The sequence below is a fragment of the Leptinotarsa decemlineata genome, unplaced genomic scaffold (genome assembly GCF_025532065.1).
Source record: "Leptinotarsa decemlineata unplaced genomic scaffold, Ldec_3_MD MMD2_tig00000251_RagTag_RagTag, whole genome shotgun sequence".
Lineage (NCBI taxonomy): Eukaryota > Metazoa > Arthropoda > Insecta > Coleoptera > Chrysomelidae > Leptinotarsa > Leptinotarsa decemlineata.
Window position 1 is genome coordinate 3,080,392 of NW_027412547.1, and position 22,918 is coordinate 3,103,309.

Below are 22,918 nucleotides of genomic sequence, written 5' to 3' on the forward strand. Positions count from 1 at the left end.
CTTGCCTTTATGCAAGGCGGAACTCTTGGCGCTCGCCACAGGAAGTGCCTTTGCTGTTGGAGGTGGAGTGGGGGAGGAGGAGGGTGCACTTATAGTTGCTGCCACTCCTGCCTCCGTCACTCTCTTTCTCCTTTTGGCCTCGGCGCCGCAAATGCGCTTACGCCTTGGCCTGTGTATTACATCACGAGGCCTTAGATTGAGGTGAGCACTTCTGTCCAGCCTTGGGATTGGTTTTTGTTTTTGTTGTTTCTGTTTTTGTGTTCATTTCATTCATGTGCGTTCCCACGAGTAGCAAGGGAAGAGTTGGTCACCTCTGGCAGAGCCCCGCGTTACCAGAGATAGGCTGATTACAATAAGGTTTCACCCAGTTCCCCGAGGGGATCGTTCGTAACGGGATATCACTCAGCGGCCATTCAGCTATCGGCACGATTCCTTACAGCTTAGCTTGGGTAGGCTGGTCCACGGTGGCATGTTTTGCAAAGGCTTTTTTGGAGTTATAGTTCCCCGCCACCTGGGGATGCGCCCGATAAGTAGCCCAACCAACAGGTTACATGGAAATAAATATCCAGTGATGCAATGACTAATGGACCAGGCTTATCTTGGACATATTTCCATGTAATCTTGTGAGGTCTTTAAGTAATCCAGTTCAAATAATATTCTCCACTCAGTCGTAGGGGTTCGTAAGGAAACTGTTGTTCAGAATAGAAGTTCTAAAATACCAAAAAATAGTTTATTGTTTGTGAAAACAACTATTTGTGTAGTTTGAACGAATTGAAACCTTAGAAACTTTTCAATGAACAACATGTAAAAAATGTAACTGTCAATTGATAGTAATACTCGTATGTCATCAATTGGTCTTAAAGTCTGAGAAATTTCAGTTCTTCACTTGTAGAGGAAAAGGATGCTAAATGAAAGTAAGTATATGTTTTATCATGTATTTTATAGATGTCGCATGTGTAGTTATACGTCGACCCTACTGTGTGGACGTCCATTGAATATGAATATGAATATTGAATATGAATTGAATATTATAATTGCTAAAAATGCCAGGACCGTAATATTGGATGAGTTAGTTGAAAAAACGAGTAATAGTAACTGAGAAAATTATAAACGATGAGAATGGAATGCAAAAATTAAAACAATGTTAAATTGTAAGGAAAATAAATCATTGTAAAGTGAGATGAAAGATAATCAATTATAATGAAATAAAGTGAAATGATGGGAATTAATTACTAAAAAATGCAAAAAGTAAAGAAAAAATCAGATAAAAATGATGAATAAACTAGAAGAATGAGATTGACGACACTACTCCAACCACACTGAAAAGTAAGAAGGAGAGAATAAGGGCTGTTTTTCGAAGAGTGACGCCTCAATGTTAATAAATGTTAAGAAGTCTTTCATAGAGAGTGGATTTTCATATTCAAGAGGATGATCGTCATTTCGATCACCTTGAATTAAATTCATTTGTATTTCATATTTTGTTGTTGTTTCAGTTGTCAGAATATGAATGTAAATGATAACTCCATTTTAGTGAAGAGTAAATAGTTTCGATGAAGTGAAGTATAACTGTCAATGAGAATTCTGTGAGCAAATCAAATAAATGTCGTTTCCAAGCTATCTTGATTCAAAAAATGCATTGAAATAAAAACTACTATTTGGGAAAGACAATGTCCGAAGAATTATTTAGGTTAGGTATCGGCAACACCAAAATATGATTTTTGAACATTCTGTATAATTTTGAGGAGCGGGTTCAATCGAAATCCATAGTCCAAAACCTCTCATGGTACATGGTACCTTCTATGAAATCATATTATTTTTTCCCGAACTATTCAAAGGTATAATGAAATAGAGGGTGTTTCATTAAAAAAACACAACTTTGATATGTCACTTTTTTGAGCCACCCTATAGACTCCAAAATAATTTCTTTCTGCAGTCTTAATCAATATACATATAATTATGAAATCGAAAAATTCTGCAAAAAATTAATGGTTTGGTATACAGGGACCATGTCGTATGAGGTGCCCCATCCTGTATATGTAATCATATATTTGCTATTTGTTTTTATCAAAAGACCTTGCCACTCTTGAAGTTTGGAAAATACCCCGATAGTTCAGTGGTATCAATCCTGTATAGAACATTATAAAAAATAAATTTGATACTAAAATGCAAAGTTTTAGTAATAACTGAACCCCTGTAGTCATATTTTTTTAAATTGCTCATATCAAAGCAGATAACAATAATAAAACTTTCAGCTCGTTATTAGTTGTAGCCTTTCTTATCATTAAAATACTTTAATGAAGAATTACTTTCGTCAATAACAACTGTAATCTGAAAAAAAAATCAGTTGACGTATAACAGTGTCACCGCTACATCAACCGATTCTCTAAATCAATTCAAAATGGTGTTAATCAAGAGATTCATTTTGTTCACCATCTCCGTCAGGTAGATAATTATTTTGAAATCTAACGACAATGAAAAATAGTTTAAGGTGTTTAGGTTTTCAAAACCGCATCCAACAGTTTTCCTATATTTCCGGGTTTATTACCCGTGGATTCCGGGTATTTTTATCGGTCGTTTTGTCTGCTGCAGACATTATCAATGACGATGCGGCAACGGTCGAAATGATATACAGCTTGTCAAATCTAGGAAGCGTCTTCAAAGTCTCGGCGGAGGTCCTCTCCTAAGGTGCACATGGTAGAAAACAATCTTGTAGTGTCCACTTCGGTGAAGTATAGTACGCGTCTGTGCTCATAGAAAATGGCATTCAAATCGAAATTGAAATGAAAAGTTTTGTGTGGACAAGCGAGAGAAGTGATTGCTAATGTACTTTTTTTCATGCAACGAGAAGCTGATTCTGGCATAAGCACGGACCTGAAAAAAGTTCAAAAACGACAGGTGTAAGTTTGGGTAACATTGAAAGAATAGCTCGTGAAATGAATTCAATTGAAAATGGTGAGACATCCTCTTTTTCAACCTATAATAAAAAAAGACAAAGTCAGATTTTGATGATTTCAACCTTCTTAGTCCTTAGCCCGCACAAGTTTCTCAACTTCTGAGAGTTGTCGTTCGTATGGGGGCGGCAGCTGATTAACGAAAAAACAGATTTTAAAACAGATTTTTTTTTCTTCGTCGATATATAATCAACTATTACGTTTAAGAAAAAAAATCCCGCTCTACGCCGTTGACGTTGACGTTGTTCTTGATTTCGCAATAGATGAAATTATTATAAATGTTCAAGGTGATAGTGGTAACGATGGTATTAGTGAGGACAGTGATGATTCTACAAGCGATTCCAATCTGTCTGGAGTTGAACCTTTGTAATTTCTTGATCATAACTTTGTTTATATTTTTGTTTAAATACCAACTCAATAAATATAATGTTTCCCAAAAAATTTTCATTTCGAAATTTAATTTTCAAGCTCAGTAAATTACATTTTCAGAATAAGTTTTTCAACTTTTCCTTAATAAACTCAAAATTAAATGCAATAGACTGCTGAAAAACAAACTCATTTGTATTCAATTACGTAAATACCACATTATCATACTAAACTAATTATTGACCGTCTACTAAAAAACCATCAACTCTCATTGCTACTTGCGGCGAGGACTGTACTCTCAGGCAAGTCTAAAACCCAAATAGGCGCACCAAGTCGCACGGTAGATTTCATAATTTTCTATCCATAATGAACCATAATCTTTTGCTGGACAAACTTTCAAGATATAGTGTAAGAGGAATACCCTTATCCTCACTAAACTCATACTTATATAAGAGAAGGCAAGTAGTCAAAGTTGGAAAAAGTCTAAGTACTGAAAGAAATATTGGGATGGGGTACCACAGGGATCCATTCTAGGACCCTTCTTGTATTTAGCTTTGCCAATGACTTGTCAGTGTACTTAAATAAGAACTCGGCCATTCACTGTACGTGTTATGCTGATGATACTTTATTTTAATTATTGAAAACGATATGAACTCCGCGAAAAACACAGTTCTAGAGACCTACAAAAAAGTTATTATGTGGTCAAAGAAAAACAATTCAATGTTGAATGAAGCCAAAACTAACTTGTTGTATTTCAAGATGAATATTGGACAACAATATGGGTTGAATCTGTTTGTTGATACTGCTTTAGAATTGAACCTAATCAAGTCAACAAAAATGTTGGGTGTTATTTTGATGACAAACTTCAATGGAGGACACATATTGACCACTTATGTAATAAACTTAGAAAATCCTGTTATTCTCTTAGGTTTCTATCCCACCATTGTGGTCAAAGTATTTTATTAACTGTCTATTACGCAAATTTCAATTCGCATCTTAGATATAGCATCCTTAACTGGGGCACATCCTCTACCGTGTCTCGTGTGTTTTGTATACAAAAGTATGCTATTAGGATCATTGCTAAGTTGGGCTATAGAGATTCTTGTAGAGAAACTTTTCAGAATTTGAAAATATTAGATAATGGAGTATAGATGGAGTATAGATAATGGAAGCTTGCACATATGTCTATCGAAATAGAAACACTTTAGCTGGTAACAGAGCCTATCATAATCACTCTACTCGGAATGCCCACTTATTATTACCTAGTCAACATCGCACTGCTCTTTTTCAAAGAAGTTTTGGGTTTCAAGGCTGCAAACTTTTCAATAAACTCCCCGACAATATCTGAAATTCTAAAAATATACACATTTTTAAATCAAGACTCAAGCAACTTCTTCTGTCAAAGAACTGCTACAGTATTGATGACTTTTATTTGTAATCCAATTCTATATGTGTGTATAGGAAACAATTATCTATTATTATATTCATGTGGTATACATCTGTGTATGTATGTGTGTATATGTATATTCACACACACACACATATATATATATATATATATATATATATATATATATATTTTGATTGATGCAACTAATTTTCCTTTATTTTGAATATTTCAATATTAAATTCTACAAAAAAAGGATTTGAAGCTTTATATCTTCTATTAATTATCTGCGAGCGCTTTCGACAGTTGGTAGTACACTCATCATCTGGCGTTCCTCAAACTGTTTGTGGAACGCCAGATGATGACATTATCTATTTCGTGTAGTTTTATTTCTTTTCAATATTTTACATTGACGTTTTCCTCTTTTTCATTTGTACTTCTGCTCCTGTGGTTATACAAATCAATCTGAGTGAATAAAGAGATTATTATTATTACTGTTATCCTAATACGCTCTCTGTCAGTAGTGTACGCAGGTAGTGATATGTTACAAGTCGCTTCCTAGATTTGACAAGCTGTATCTTTCTGCAATGAAAAACATTTTGTCAGGACCATTTTCAAAACAATGATAGAAAATAGTACCAGGTCGGCTAAGGACCCCAGCGATTCATAAAGTACCCCAGGATTATACCGAATACATTGTAGTTTTGGATCGTTCTAAATCAAAGCCACGAAAAGAAACTTTAAAGTGCGTTTGATTGAGCAAAAATGAAGTTGCCCTTATTTCCAAACAGATGATGCTTTGTTTTATTTTTCTCAAAATCAACGCAAAAATAGGGGGGAAGGAAGGACATACACCTTTTCAGATGTTTTTGTCTGTAAAACTCCAAGTAGTTATTATTCATTAAAAAAACGTTGTGTTCAATCTTTCCTCGAATTTTTATTCTGTACTTTGATGAGCTGTCACGAATGATAGGAAGCGTTTTCAAAAACTATTACACTATTCGCATCCAAATATTAGCTTCCATGTTCTTAAAATAGTCAACATTGCAGTCCTCAAGTTTTTTCCACATAATTTCAAAGAATTCGGAACCCATCCTTCACTTCCTCCGCAATGCACAATGATTAGTCGTGATCCTTTGTTTGCAGGCATGTTAGGCTACACATTCTCAAACCATCAGTCCAACCTTTCGTAACTGTGTCGTGAGTGTCATACCAAGTTTCGTCCAAATAGAAAATTTGCCGTTGTTCTTGTCTATAATCAGTTATTTGTTCTGAGTATTTATTACCAAATTTCACTATTTTTCTGCTTTCCATAACTGTTTGTTTATCATTTTAAATGTAAATCCTAGTTTCTTTACCCAATTCTCAAGAGTTTTGTCACAGCAGCTCACGTAATGGCCATAAGTATTCAATTTCTTCCTTATGATTTCAGTTGTAGGAATCTTATAGCTTTTGTAACAGTCGTATATTGTTTTTTCCATGATTTCATTAGATAAACATCTAAAGGTTTTGGTAATCCTATATCAGATCGCGTCTTGCGTTCATAAGGTTTGTTTTTGACTATCTTACGTACAGTTGAGAAAGGAATTTCGGTCAAATCTGATGTTGCTTGTTTCCCTCGAAACCAAACTTGAGATGTAGTTTTATATACATTGAAATATACTCTCTGTGTTTCAATATTCAAGTGCATTCGAATTTTATTCACTGGTATCTAATTTTCGCATTGTTAACCATCGCTATTGGAATAACTACACTGGAAAAAGTCTGTGTTGTTATCACACTCGTTATTACTAATAGTACTTGTCCAAGGACGCCACATTTTGAACAGATAACCAAAATGTTAGGTAATTAACCACACCAATATCGAATTTCAATACTCACATCGCAAACAGGTCCTGAACTGAACACAGCGACGATAACAATCTCCGCATTCCCAATTTCTATTCGTCACCGTAACGCTAGTTGCACACACAGCGATTTTAGACGGCCGATTTTGTACCGGTCGTCCAAATTCCAATAGTGAACCACATGTGGGAACGGGACTTTGCACACACGCCGACCGGTGATCGTCGCCGGTAAAATACCGGTGAGCAGCCGTCCACTGCCACTGTATCGCCGGCAGTACCGGGAAGTAGTGGCGTACATGACTAATTACACTCTTGCATACTCACCGGTTTTTAACCGACCATTCCAGTCTCGAATGCTCGGTGAAATTGTGATTACTACGCATTAACTTCGTTTTGGTAGTGCGTGCTAATTACGACAACAAAGCAACTGATTGTTTTATCGATAAAAATCCGGTGAGTGTGCAAGCACCTGCTACCAATAAAATATCGGCCGATTTCATACTGGCCGTCCAAAATCGGTGTGTGTGCAACTAGCGTAACATGACTTCAAATTTAATTTTATGACTTTTCAGCCAATCATAAAACTTGGCTAGTAAAACTTATCTAATACGCACCGCCAAGTCTACAGTCCACGGAGACTAGTTGGCTGCCGGTTCATTTCTATGTATTGGTTAATTGACCTTTGAGAGTGCTGCCAACTTTGAGAGTACACAATATCGTTTACTTTGACTATATAAGGGCAGTCGGCCCTTTGATACATAGTCTCATTATAAGAACGAGCGCTTCAGGGTCATTTTTAGTGGCCCTTCACAGCAAGCTAGATTACTTCGATCGTTGCCGCATCGCCTTTAATGATGTCTGCCGCAGCAACAGACGAAATGTCAGGTAGAAAAACCTCAAAATTACGGCAAAAAACTCGGTTAAATTGACGAACGCAGGCTAAATACTAGCCTTTTCAACTTTTCTTTAACATGCCTCCATATAATACTGCCAGTCGTTAGTGTAAATTGGTCTTTCAAACCGCATTTTCATAATTTTTAACACTCCGATGCACGACGGTGGTTTTATTAGTTTCGGCAAAATGCAATAAACCTTGGTATGTTTGAAATAATTTTTATCTAGATCTGACATCGTATGTACCTGTCAAGTATCCAAAAAGGTACAATTTATACTTAATTTTACCATAATATCTTTTTTTGCATATTTGGATTTCATACCTTTGTTCCAATAGTCCACCGTCGACCACAATGTAATTTCATTTGTTTGTCAGTTGCGATGTGCTGATGATATCTTCGTTCCACAAGAGTGATAGAGTCGATCCAATAACTGGTAAACCAGAAGTTATTTTATTTTATAATACTACTAAATGTGGAGTCTATATTGTGGATAAAATGAGCTCCAGTTATAATGTTGCAAGGAATACGAAACGATGGCCTTTAGTTATGTTTTACGGTATCTTGAACATTGCTAGCATAAATGCATAATTACCAGGTAAAACGACCCGAATCAGAATCATAGTAAAGAATTTGGGTGTGGAGTTAATGAAAGACCATATGCAGTCCAGAGCTACTATGTCAGGTTTACATTCCTACATTCGAAATGCAATAGCTAAACACACTGGAATCGGCACTGAAGAAAAACCTGACCCTCCACCCAACAAAAGAGGGCATTGCAAGTATTGCAAAAAGAAAAAAAACTTGTTATTTTTGTAAAGTTTGGCTCTGTATGAGTCACATAATATTGAGTTGTAGAGAGTGTGTTCAGCACCGGTCCTGAGTCCGGTATTGTCAATTCACGTTAATGCAGTTTCTGCAGTGGCGCAGTAATTTTCAATTGTTCATTAAAATTATGTTTTTTGTTCTTTTATTTCCCTGATTGACGAATAATTTCATCTCTGTATTCATTACTTCTTTTTATAATGGATTATTCTAACAATGAAGCCACAAAGCATAGTTTTTGCATTTGTCAGTTTTTTTGTGTTTATTATCAAAACTAAATATATTGTTTCGTCAAATTATTGAAAATGCCTTAAATCAACTCACGGAAACAATTTTTTGAAAATATCCAAAAATTTGGGGTGAAAATTTATTATATTTGAGTTGGTCCTAATAGACCACCCTCGTGTATGGATGTTACGCTAGTTGCACATACACCGATTTTGGACGGCCAGTATAAAATCGGCCGATATTTTATTGGTAGCGGGTGCTTGCACACTAACCGGATTTTTATCGGTCAAACAATCAGTTGCTTTGTTGTCGTAATTAGCACGCACTACCAAAACGAAGTTGATGCGTAGTAACTACAATTTCACCGAGCATTCGAGACTGTAATGGTCGGTAAAAAACCGGTGAGTAAGCAAGAGTGTATTTAGTCATGTACGTCACTACTGCCCGGCTCTGCCGGAGATACAGTGTCAGTGGACGGCTGCTCACCGGTATTTTACCGGCGACGATCACCGGTCGGCGTGTGTGCCAGGTCCCGTTCCCACATGTGGTTCACTATTGGAATTTGGACGACCGGTAGAAAGTCGGCCGTCCAAAATCGGCCGATATTTTATTGGTAGCGGGTGCTTGCACACTCACCGGATTTTTATCGGTCAAACAATCGGTTGCTTTGTTGTCGTAATTAGCACGCACTACCAAAACGAAGTTCATGCGTAGTAACTACAATTTTACCGAGCATTCGAGACTAGAATGGTCGATAAAAAACCGGTGAGTATGCAAGAGTGTATTTAGTCATGTACGCTACTACTTCCCGGTATTGCCGGCCATACAGTGACAGTGGACGGCTGCTCACCGGTATTTTACCGGCGACGATCACCGGTCGGCGTGTGTGCCAGGTCCCGTTCCCACATGTGGTTCACTATTGGAATTTGGACGACCGGTACAAAGTCGGCCGTCCAAAATCGGTGTGTGTGCAACTAGCGTTAATCTGGCTGAGGTCGTCCATCGGAGTGTTAACCGAGTGTTTGATTAGAGATTTCTTTCAAGCTTATGTGTCTCCGCTGAAAATAATGGCACCTTTCCAAAAGACTTCCTGTTTGGAGCAGCTTCGTCTTCGTATCAAGTCGAGGGAGCGTGGAATGAGGATGGAAAAGGAGAGAACATTTGGGATCGGATGACTCACGCTCATCCAGAATCTATAATGAATAGAGATAACGGTGACGTAGCGTGCGATTCTTACCATAAATACAAAGAGGATGTTTCCATTGCTGCCGATTTAGGTCTGAAGCATTACAGATTTTCTATATCTTGGACCAGGTTGGTAGAGTAGTTTTAAGTTTCTCGTATAAGACATGAGACTAAAAAGTGAAATGAATAAAATGTTAAATTATAGGAAATACTAAAAATTACCGAACCAAAATATTAGTTAAAACAGAAAAAATAAATCAGAAATGAATAATTATGAAGATTAAAATGCTAATTTATAAAGTAAACCAAGTACGATGCATTTTCAAAAAGCTGTTTCAAATACACTCTTCTACAGACACGAGAATGTATGCTGATTACTTGAGCTATCGTCTCTTTAGTGTATAATTAGACTAAAATATTGTTTGAAACAGAAAAATTAATCAGAAATGAATAATTATGAAGTTTCAGAGAATGTGAGAACGCTAACTTATAAAGTAAACCCACTTTTTTACAGACATAAGAATGTACTCTAATTACTTGAGGAGTTATCGTCTCTTTAGTGCATGATTCAATGCCGATAATTCTCATCTTGTTCAATTTCACTCCATGATCAGTTTAGGATTTCAGAACTTGTTTGGATAATTTTTTTCCTATCACTGTTCTCTCGATGGTTATTAAAACGTACTTTGAGAGGCCTTAAAGGTTAACCAATATGACTTTCACCACAAAAAGAAGGTTTCTCATAAATACAATTTTCATTTTTCTCTTCTGTGTTGTTGGATTTTGTATGTTTGTTTGAAAGTTGTTTACAATGTTTCATGGTTCGGACTTTCATTGTCTAATATGATTCGAAATCTATGAAACCCCTTACTAATTGATTTTTCAGCTATTCATTCTGATTTCATTTGTTCTTTCATATATTTCGAATCATATTAGTCAATGGAAGTCCAAAGTTGTAAAAAAATTGATTTTATGTGTTTTTGGTATGAATCTCACTGAACTTTTTCATCATATATATAGGTATATATACAGGGTGTAACATAAGTACATTGAAATATTCAAGTGACGTAGGTATTCCTGAGACGATTTTAAGATGAAACGTCTATATAAACTTGTGTCCGAAAATGCTTCGTTTCGGAGATACGGGGTGTTGATATTGAATTTTTTTGTTCGCTATTTGAGAATAACTCTTGCGAAAAATAAGTTATTTGCACGAAATTCAGTACCACCGGTTTTTTGACAGTAAACTTTTGGTACTTTTCATGAAAAAACCTGATTCCCACACCTTTTCCAAGTAAAAAAGGTACATCTCCTCAACAACGCTGGAGATGATCGTTTTCGAGATATTTACAATTTTCTATATCGATGCATATTACTTAGCTCCTAGAGCTCCTAAGTGAAGTTGCTGAGAACATTACAAAAACTAAGTATGTCCGAATGATTCGTTTTCGAAATACAGATTGTTGAAATTTTTCAAAACATGGTAGGTTTTTGTCATAAGTTTTTTGCAATTTTAGTTATGTTCATCAAACTTCATACGCAGTATACCCGTACAGACTTCTTCTACACTGAGCATTATCGAACTGTTTATTCAATGCAAATTAAAAAAAATTGTCAAGTTAAATTATTCAATTAGAAAGTGCTACAGTTCGGAGTTTGTAAAAAAACAATTCGGAGAAGTACTATGTTATTTATTAGGAAAATAAACATATAAAAATTGAACAAAACAACTATCACAACAACTGTTCAAAGTGACGATCTCCAACAGTAATACAAGCTTCTGCTCTCCTCATCAAAGAATTCCGTACCCGTTGAAAAATGCCCGGAGTGTTTCTTATTGTTTCGCAGCAAGCTGTGATGCGATCCTTGTTTTCAATGGGGCTAGCATAAACTAGTTATTTTAGGTGTCCCCAAAAGAAAAAATCGACGGGATTGAGGTCCGGTGACCTAGGGGGCTAATGCTCAGTGCCTCCTCTTCCTATTCATCGTTGGGGATATGCTACCTCTGAAAAATTTCTTACTATCACACTAAAATGAGCAGGAGCTCCATCGCGCATAAACCAAGAGTGATTTCGGAGATCTATGGGAACATCTTCCATAAGTTGGGGAAGCTCGTGTTCCAAAAAATGTAGGTAAGCATCTCCATTCAAACGTTAGGGGAGAAAATAGGGCTCAATTAAATAATCCCCAATTATGCCTACCCATACATTAAAAGAGAATCTGTCTCGGACATGAGTTTGCGTTATCGCATGTGGGTTATCTTCCGCCCAGATGTGGTTGTGATGGAGGTTCATGATAGCATTTCTTGAAAAATCAGCCTCATCTGTGAAGAGGAGTTTCGATAAAATTTGCGGATGTTGTTCGACTTTTCTTTGAAGCCATTGAGCAAATTCGATACGTGGTTGGAAATCACGTAGCGTAAGTGCCTGGACACGCTGAATATGATAAGGATATAATTGCTGTTCCTTTAAAATTCTGTAAACTGTCATGTGACTCACATTTGAAGTTTGACAAATTTTTCTTGTACTTGTCTCTGGATGTTCACTAATTTTTTCGAGAACCGCCTCGTCCAATTCTACAGTTCTTGTAGTCCGTGGCCGTCCTACTGCAGAATTTGTTTCAAAGCTTCCAGATTTGGAAAGTCGCCGGAAAAGATTCGCAAATGTCGCTGCACAAGGAGTCACGCGGTGGGGATACCTCTTCTGATAGATGCGTCTGGCCTCGCTTGAATTTTCGTAAGCCAAGTCGTATGCAAAAACCATATCAGCCATTTCAGCATTCGTGAAGTCGGGCATAGTACCAAAAAATCACTTTATAAACTCCGAACTGACAGAAACTGACAGAAATTATTGAAATCAAATTTGGCTATAAAGTAATATGCATCTATATAGAAAATTGTAAATATCTTGAAAACGATCACCTCCAGCGTTGTTGAGGAGATGTACCTTTTTCACTTGGAAAAGTTGTTGGAATTTACTGTCAAAAAAGTTAGGGCAATTTGAAATAAATAATGACAGCGTACGCAGCGCCCTCTAGACGTTACATGAAAATTAATACGAAATCATGATTTCCCACGTCAAAAAAATCCCGGGAACCGAATTTCGTGCAAATAACTTATTTTTGCAAGAGTTATTTTCAAAAAGCGAACAAAAAAATTCAATTTCAACACCCCGTATCTCCGAAACGAAGCATTTTCGGACACAAGTTCATATAGACTTTTTTTCTTAAAATTGTCTCAAAAATACGTCACTTGAATATTTTAACGTACTTATGTTACACCCTGTATATTTTCAGATTTTTTCATCTTTCTATTATAAATTTTTTCCAGATTGTTTTTTTAAGGATGAAACACAAGTACTACAGGAAAATCGTTAAGGCGCTCTACGATCGGTGCCTGTGCAAAAGTGGGGATTCACATTGAATTTCAATCGCTGGAGAATAATTCCATTTGGAAAAACGTTTTCAGGAAGTTTATTCCACATACACGCAGTTCTCTAAATGAAAGAGTTCTTAAACAGTGAAGTTCGAGATGTACAAAAACGATGAGCAGCCACAGTCCGTCGCGTATTTCTGATCCGTACCAATATTGGTGGAACCGAATGTGCCAAGTCATTTGAACACTTTCCGTGAAAGTATCTATGGAAGAGAGACAAATGTCCAACCTTTCTTCGATGTTCCAGACTATCAAGGTTGCAAGTGATGTTCGCGTCTCCAATCAGGCAGATGGCTTTTTTCTGGATGTAATCCAGCAGCTTCAGGGTAAGCTTAGAGGCAGAGATCCATTCATGAGAACAATACTCCAAAGAAGATCTGATTTAAGCATTATAAAGCATCAAAAGTTGCTGAGGTGTGTTCAGTTTTCTGGTTCGGAACAGTGTTTCAAGCTTTTGAGAAGCGGCTTTTGCAATTCCAATAAGTCGTTGATATACAATAAAAAGAGGGTTGGATATAATATGGATCCCTGGGGACCCCCAACGTAACACTCTTGACTCTCTTGACTCGATTGCGTTATTCCAAATATAAGCGACATATGATACAAAATCGCCTGTTTATCATTGTTTTCAAAAGCCATATTGATGATCGTTCAAGATGTTGAAGCCTTCCAAATATTCAAGGATATGGTGGTTTACAGCTTTTTTAATGAATTTTGATATCGCTGATAGCAGAGCCATTCGTCTTTAGTTATTTCAAAGATATTTCTTGACCTCTTTGAGAATAGGCTGTACGCCAGCTATCTTCCAACAAGAAAAAAAACCCTTCCTTGTAAGACAGGTTGAAAAGTCTGCAAAATACTGGTGCTAGTCCATTTGCACACTTGCTGATATTGAGCTGTTTTAAAATCAGCCTGAGTTAGCCCACAAAAAATCACTCCTGTTCAGTATCATCATTGTTTAAATTTCAGAATTCTGCCCTCGGGCTACGACAACTACGTCAACCAAAAAGGAATCCTGTACTATCAGAACCTCATAGAAGAAATCCTCAAACACAAAATGATACCCGTAGCGACCATTTACCACTGGGATCTGCCTCAATCCCTTCAAGATATCGGGGGATGGACCAACCCCTTACTCGTAAATCATTTCGTTAACTACGCCAGGATAGTGATAAAGAATTTCAAAAATGTTGGATATTGGATTACCATAAACGAGCCAAAACAAGTCTGTGTCAGAGGCTATGGAGCGGGAGATTTTGCACCAGGAATCAAAGGAAGCGGTATAGCGAACTATTTGTGTGCTTATTTGATTGCAAAGTGCCACGCCGCAACTTACCACATGTATAAAGATGAGTTTCCGCACTATAAAGGTATGTGGTGTCTCTAGAGATAGCTCAAACGAATGGTTGCATAAAGTTAGGCGGGCCTCACACGGTCAATATTATTGTGGCATTCACATTGATTGCAATAATATTGGAAGAAAATAGTCAGTTCGATTTTCCCTGACGATTCGAATATTGAGGCGTAGTCATATTATTGACACGTGTGAGAAAATTTGTATCAATGGTTTTTTGTATGTATACCAATTTTCTTTCATAATCTCACGCTGATGAGTAATTCATCATTTATCTACATGCGTATGAAACAGGCGCATGCCCATCATAAAACTACACGCTATGAAACCATCATTTCGAATAGATACAGAAAACTTATTGGAGCTATTAATAGTAGTAATATAAAAAGATTTTCATTGGATTTTTCACAGCGCACTCAAGCATCATATGAAAAGAGACGTAATTATTTCTTTATTGATAATTTTTATTTTATGTAAAATCAAAATGAATATTAATCAACTGGATGAATTTGTCTCTTCATCAGTAGTGTCATCCTCACCAATCTGAATTATCAGTGGCTCGATTTGTGCCTCTATTATGTTATCAACCTTCCACATCTTTGTCCCGACTTCCGATATCACATGCCGAACACACTTCTCCCATTTCTCCGCTGTGACTCTTTTCAAAGCCTCATCAAAAAGTACTTTGAGATCTGCAAATTTGAACGTGGTGTTATGCTGAGCTACAAAATTCTTCACATCCGCCTATATTAACTCGATGGGATTGAGCTCGCAGTGGTATGGAGGCAGGCGAAGGACAATTTTGTTTTGGCCTGCTGCCATCTCATCGACTATATATTTTTGGTATTCAAGCTTGCGCTCCTTGACAATTTTTAGTAGCTGTACTCTTAGCATTGAGTCTTCAAAGCTAATATTCTTTGATCTCAGCCAATTTTGGATTTCAACTTCCTTTGAAGACGTTGTCGGAATCTTTTCTAACCGTCGCGTATGATAAGGTGCATTGTCCATTACAATCACAGCATTATCCTCCAGATGGGGTAGAACTTTGGAAAACCACTGTTCGAAAGATTTGCCGTTCATTTTTTCGTAATAATCTCCAGTTTTTTTTCGACTCGAAACACCACAGCCCTTCAGCAACAAACCCATTCTCATTGTCGATGTGACAAATAATAAGCCGTTTTCCTTTACCTGAAATTATGAAGAGGTATGTAAGTAAATAAAACAAATACGAGGATTACTTTTTATATATTGAGATTGAAATAGGTCTTAATATAAATAAAAGTGTACCTGATGGATTTGTTAATCCGGGTGGATAGTCCATTTAGAAAGGCCCTCCTAGATGAGGTCACAGTTTCATCGACCCATACTTTAGTGGTAGTATGACCAGCATTAACCCAGGTTTCATCCATATGATAAATTGTTCTCTGTTATTCCCTATAATATTTAATTTTGGTCAAATACTCTCTATCCAATAATAAACTATTGCGCCCTCGTTTTTTCCATACAAAATTCAAATGTTTCAATACTTTATGGAATGTTGACCGCTAAAAACTTGGCAATAAAACATCTTCATTTATTTCTGTGAGTACTTTGTCTATCGTGGGTATTTCATTTCTGAAAAAGTACTCATGCACTTTCCTCCTGATTGCATGTTTATCAGCATCATCTATTGATTTTATGATGGTTTGACGATTCTGATTTGTATTCGGTTTGGAAAATGTATGAAATTGGAAACTGGGCAACATGTTTCCGGCAAGTTTCTGAACTTCCAAAAATACCCAATTTTCTGAGGATTTTCGAAAAAAATGCGAAAATGTTTGGAAATTTAATTTGAATTTTGTACTAAATCACCCTGTAATACTTTTTCATATTGAAAATACTATTTTGATGTCAAGAGAGTTGTCAATTTTTGCCAATGTACTAACGTCAATAAAAAGTAAATGTTGGGGTTTGCAGTAATCGCTGTACGAACAGTAGACACACATTTGACAATTTCCATTGAACTAAAAGAACCAGAATTAACCGGGTAGTTTTTTCTTCTGGACTCTACAATCAGTGTAGCACATGGCCAATTGAAAAAATCTGTTAACCACTCATTCTCAAACGTAAATTCAATGCGGAATCAAATTTTCAATGGATATTATAATAAAATATAGTTTTAAAAAGCTAAAAAACACGCTTTTGAAGAACATCGAACTAAACAGTTAATTAAAAAAAAACGCGACGGGCGCTTGATATACAAAAAATTTGGCACAAAGCGCCCACGCTTTTTTCACAATAATACTAGTATTTTTCGTTCGTTATTGTTTCAAGCTTATTTAAAAAAATATTTTTAACTTTTTAAGTCGATGTTCGTTAAAAGCGTGTTTTTTAGTTTTTGAACTATACGTATTTTTCATTATTTTAGATTCGTATGCTATAAAAGCGTGGTTTTTAGTCTTTTTAAACTATATTTATTTTATCCAAACTATGGGATCAATTAATCAATCAATGAACATTGATATTTTCCGATTCCGGAGAAGTAGTCTGAAAATCAGCTACCAAGCCCAAGGCAGCAGGCGCGCAAAGGAGGGTTACAAATGAGGCAGCAGGCCCGCGTGTTAATAAAAAAAAACTTTTTTTAACTAAAGAAATACATGTAAAGTGAGTTCGAATTATATCGAGGAGGTGACTTACAGCGCCATCTGCCCGCGAATATATCAAGTAAAAATGTCGATAATTCTGTCAAATACAGATCTCGAGCATTCAAACGGGAATAAATATGAAATGAAAAGGAGAGTTATAAACAAACATACATACATATAGGGGAAGCTATTGAAAGCGTGTCAATAATAAAAAAAAAGAATCCATGTATGAAGACGTGATTGAAGATGAATTATCATTATTATTTTCGTTTTCCCACATCTGAATATTGTTTTCAGCAAAGATGTCAATCACTCTAGATGGTGAATGGAGTGAACCAGCATCTAACAAGAAAAAAGATGTAGAAGCAGCTGAGAGAAGAAACCAGTTTGAGGTATCGGTATGGCAATAAACTCAGTATCGTAATGGTCTTACTCTGAAAAATAATTTTTAAGAGAGAGAGAGAGAGAGAGAGATATGTATATATATATATACATATATATATATACTTGGGATAAAATTTGAAATGCTTATTAAAGTTTCAGGGCATACTACGATATTTTTTACTGAGTCGAAAATCGGGATTTTTTATTAGCGATTTTTTTATTGAAAAAATCACTAAGCCACTGGATTCAAGAGTGCCTCTCAATAGGTGTGACCAGAATTTCATGAAAAAATATTCATTATTAACAAAGTTATGACAACTCAAAAATTCAAAAACTCACACAGCTAAGTCACAATATATCATTTTTTTTATGATTTCAACAACAAAGTGCCGCCAGATAAAAAAAAAAAAATAGCTCAAATATTTTTAATGAAAATAACGTAATTACATTCACACAATTCAACTAACAATGAAGCAAAAAAATTTAATAAACGTAACTAATAACTAATTATTGAAATGTTTCGATTCAGTGCAATAATTAATTCTAACTCATATTCTAGTAGCCTCTAATAATCCACCACGTATTTCGATACATGTGTCGTAGCGCTTACGAATGTTTCTGATTACGTTCCTTAGTTCTTGAGGGCTAATATCTGTCGAATTCTTGCACAAAGTTCATTTCTATCTCTTGAGCGGTTTTTGTAAACCTTTTGTGTGAGAAGTCCCCAGAGAAAAAAGTCCAAAACTGTGAGGTCTGGAGATCTGGGTGGCCACTCTATAAACGGATTACCACGGCCTATCCATCGGTTTGGAAAATGTTCGTTAAGCCATTGCCTCACAGCTCTGGCATAATGAACTGAACACCCATCTAAGTGGACAATTAAATTTAATCGTTCATTGATTGGCATCCCAAAACTTTGTGTTTAAAAATTCTAGAAACCTCTGCGCATTAATGTTTTCCTCAAAAAAGAAAGGACCAATAATGCGTTCGTTCAATATCCCACACCAGACGTTGATTTTTTGGAAATACTGGCTTTTACAGTTCATTACCCAGTTAGGATTATCGGCTGCTCAATAGCGACAATTCTGTGATGGCACCACTCCATTTATAGTGAAAGTGGCTTCGTTGGTATATAAAATATTTTTTAGGAAATTTCTATTGTTTAAATATCCCCCTTGGGCCTATAAACAATATTCCAGGCGTTTTGCTTCGTGGCCTTCTTAAAGTGTGTGTAAAAATTTTGGCTTGAAAGGTTTAATATTCTTCGCCTTGAGACATCTCCGAATAGTTTCTCGTGGAATATTCAAATCTAAAGTGGCATTCCTTATACTGGCATTAGGATTATTTCCGAAATAATCTAAAATGATTTGATCATTCCTGTCATTCCTGTTTCGTCTTTGTACAGGATTACTTTTTAACATCATTTTTGATACTGCACCAGTTTCATTGAATATTTTATTTATTTTATTTACCGTACCGCAGCTAATACGAGGACGATCTGGATGTCTCTCATTAAATACTCTACAAACCTCTCTAGCACTTCTAACGTCATCTCCCGAAAGGCGTACAATTTCAATTTTCTCTTTTACGCTCAATCTTGCAGCCATGACACAGAGTAATTCGAAGAACTGTAAGGTGAATATTGTTGACAATAGTACACTTAAATCTTTCACAAGTATCAAACTGTAATATCATTTCCATGGCAACTAAGATTTAAATTGAAATATTAGGTCTTAGTTTCAGTTAATTTGCGTGAAAACTTGAATGTAATTCCGTTATTTCCATTAAAAATATTTACGCTATTTGTTTTTTTTTTTTCATCTGGCGGCACTTTATTGTTGAAATCATAAAAAAATATTCTCATGGCTATATCTGTTGATATAGGGTGTTTTTGTAACTGTTAGCTGTGTGAGTTTTCGAATTTTTGAGTTGTCGTAACTTTGTTAATAATGAATATTTTTTCATGAAATTTTGGTCACACCTGTTTAGAGGCACTCTGAATCTAGTGGTGTAGTGATTATTTCATTAAAAAAGTCGCTAATGAAAAATCCCGATTTTCGACTAAGAAAAAATATCGTAGTATGCCCTGAAACTTTAATGAACATTTCAAATTTTGTCCCAAGGTAGACCTTTCGGTACTTGACATTTCAAAAAAAAATTAATAAAATCGGTTCACAACTTAAAATTTAAGGGGGGGTGTTTCCATTGAAAATGGGTCACACTGTATATAAAAACATATCAGTACTAGCGGGCTGAAAAGTCTCGGTCATAACACATATATGGCGCTAGTCTTATTGCATTCACCGCTCTTTCAGTTACCTATTACTAGCCTTCAAAAGAGAGTCGTTGAAATTTCATAATATTCTACTCATAAATTTGTGAGTTATCGTGCTAAGAGTGACACTACTTTTGTTATTTTCAAAACAATGGATCTGTCGCAGCCAAGAACCTGAAACACGTCGATTTTTGATTTTAATATTTTACATTTTACAACAAAATTTCATTAGACAGGGTGATCAATATTAATGTGATGACTTCATCGGTATTTTTTTTAATGCAACAACACCCTGTATTTGGTGTCAGTTTTAGATAATCCGTAATGAGCTGATTCCGAAAAGGTATGATACTTGGGTTCTAACGGACAATTTGAAAGATTGGCGTTTAGAAAATAAATTGTATCGATTTGTAATAAAAGTAGAATTTAATCAATCTTTTTATATTTTTTCTAATGATTAATTTGACAATGGGAAAATAATCCAGTAATGAATACATGACTACAGTTCAAATGTTCGAACTGTAGTTCTTGCTGTAGTTGACAGTAATCGTGCTAACAAGTATTTCTTATTAATTTCAAAAAACTAAGCGGCTAGTTTTTTTCGTTATTGTAAAATGTCATTATTTCTATTGACGTTGAGTTACTGTTAAATAGGACAGTAGTTGTTGTATTCATTCGTGAGTTTTCAGTAGTATTGCTTCGAATTAATTTGAATTTGTAATGAATTTAAGTGTAAAGCCTAGAATTGAAATACTTATGATGATTGGATATGGAGACAGATCGCGAACTCAGATGGAAGTGTGTAACTCATTTAATGAAAAATATCCAAAAAGACGCATAACGCAGTCAGCAGTGAGTAAGATTGAAAAGAAATTTCGAGAAACTGGTACGGTTGAAAATGCACGCAAATCAGGTCGTCCTTCTGTTAATGATGATACAAAACTAGATGTTCTACTTGCTTTCGAAGACGATGTGTACACTTCTGTTCGTAAGGTTAGTCGTGATTTCGATATCAGTAAAACAACTGTACACAAAGTATTAAAATTGGAAAAATGGCATGCCTTCAAAATCGAACTTCTACAGGAATTAAACGAGGAAGAATAGAATTTTGTGAAGCCATGATGGATAACTGTCATCGAGACCGGTTTCTGCTGAAGCTGCTTTTACATTAAATGGTGAGGTCAACCGTCAGAATTGTAGGTACTGGGCCAAAGAAAACCCCCACTGGATGCGTGAGCATCATTCACAATACCCGCAAAAGGCATTGTAAGAAACAGGATCATCGGACGCTTTTTTTCGACGGTACTTTAGACGGGCCAACATACCTTCACTTTTTAAGGGGATATCTTGTACCTACTTCAATTAATTTATTCCCCAGTAGAATTAATCCTGGAAGTTTTGGTGAAAGTTTATGGTTTCAACAGGATGGTGCGCCTCCACATTATGTTGCAGATGTTCGAAGTTATCTCGACCAAATGTTTACGAACCGATGGAGTGGTAGACGTGGACATATTAAATGGCCAGCGAGGTCGCCAGACTTGAATCCATTGGATTACTTCATATGGGGCCATCTGAAAAATGTTGTTTATAAAACGAAACCAGCAAATATTCAAGAATCAAAAGAGAGAATCGAACAGAAATGAACAATATTTCTCAAGAAACCATAAACAAGGTTCAACAAGAATTTATTCAACGTTTAGGTTACTATCAAGGTTACAGCAAGGACTACAGTTCAAACATTTGAAATAAAGTCATGTATTTATTACTGGATTATTTTTCCATTGTTGAATTAATTATTAGAAAAAAATATAAAATAATTAATTTCTACTTTTATTAGATATCAATAAAATTTATTTTCAAATTCTGTCCATTAAACTCCAAGTATGATACTTTTTCGGAATCAGCTCGTTACGGATTATCTAAAACTGAAACCAAATACAGGGTGTTGCATTTATAAAAATTACTGATGACGTCATCACATTAATATGGATCACCCTGTAAAATGAAATTTTGTTGTAAAATGTGGAATATTAAAATTAAAAATCGACGTGTTTCAGGTTTTTGTAAAACGACCTTTGGTTTCGAAAATATCGAATTTATTCCATACTTTGCGGACAGACCGTATATTTTCCTTTGTATTTTGTTTACTATCAATAAAAGCAAAAATATTTATTATTATTATTGTGAATTGAACTTCGAATTGCTTCTACATTCACCGTATTCGCCAGATTTTGCTTCTTGCGACTACTGGTTTTTCGCAGGCCTCAAAAAAATGGGCACCGTTAAGAAATTCCGCTCGAATGAAGGGTTTATTGCTGAATCTGAGGCCTTTTTTTAAGCAAAATGTAAATCGTTCTACAAAAGTGGCTTTGAAATGTCAGAGCTGCGCTGGAATGGTTGTGAACAGAAAAAAAAACTTGTTTTCTTCCTCAGGCCCGGTACTTTCCAGCCCATATGTTATAACTCAACCAAGTAAACTTAGTAGTACAAAAAACTTAGTAGTACAAAAACTTAGTAGTACAAAACAATCATTTTCAGTTTGGTTTGTACGCCAACCCAATCCTCAACGGCGATTGGCCTGAAGTGGTGATCGACAGAATCGCAGAAAGATCTGCATTGGAGAACTACTCCGAATCTCGTCTACCGATATTCACTAGAGAAGAAATTGACTACATTAATGGCACCTTCGATTTTTTGGGCTTCAACACTTATTGGACCCTCCTGGTAGCTAATGCAAAGGAAGCATCCATCAAGAGCTCAAGTTACAAAAACGATGTGAGAGCTGTGATCACGAAAGATCCCAAATGGAAATTGGGATCGAACGGGAACACAGTAAGTTTGATTTCCAACCAGCATTGATTTTCATTTGAATATTATACAACGTGTCTAATTGAGTTTGCAACATATGGGAAACTTTTTCTTCATTAAAGGTTCTGCATGTTCTGAAATACAAAATACAGTTATAAGGTATTGACAATCACTAAGGCTAAGAAGCCAGTGGTAATAGTACGTGTTATTTTTTAATACAATTTAGTGTAATTGTTTCAACATAATATCTGTACTTGAACAAACAAACAGAAATATAATAATGATATTCTGTACTATGTAAACAAAATAATTGAATGACAATAACATACAGTGAATAATTTGTTAAAAGTTGTGCACT

General features: G+C 35.7%; 1 protein-coding gene across 1 annotated transcript in view; it reads left to right on the forward strand.

The window, feature by feature from the left end:
• Nucleotides 1-1,845: 1,845 nt before the first annotated feature.
• Nucleotides 1,846-22,918, forward strand: part of LOC111513930 (myrosinase 1) — a 29,720-nt gene continuing 8,647 nt past the window's right edge. Inside the window, exons 1-5 of the mRNA XM_074173526.1 lie at nt 1,846-2,442; nt 9,542-9,811; nt 14,085-14,485; nt 17,391-17,485; nt 22,291-22,584. Of these exons, the coding sequence (XP_074029627.1) occupies nt 2,399-2,442; nt 9,542-9,811; nt 14,085-14,485; nt 17,391-17,485; nt 22,291-22,584 (1,104 nt within the window). The 5' untranslated portion in view covers nt 1,846-2,398. The remainder of the gene's footprint in view (nt 2,443-9,541; nt 9,812-14,084; nt 14,486-17,390; nt 17,486-22,290; nt 22,585-22,918) is intronic.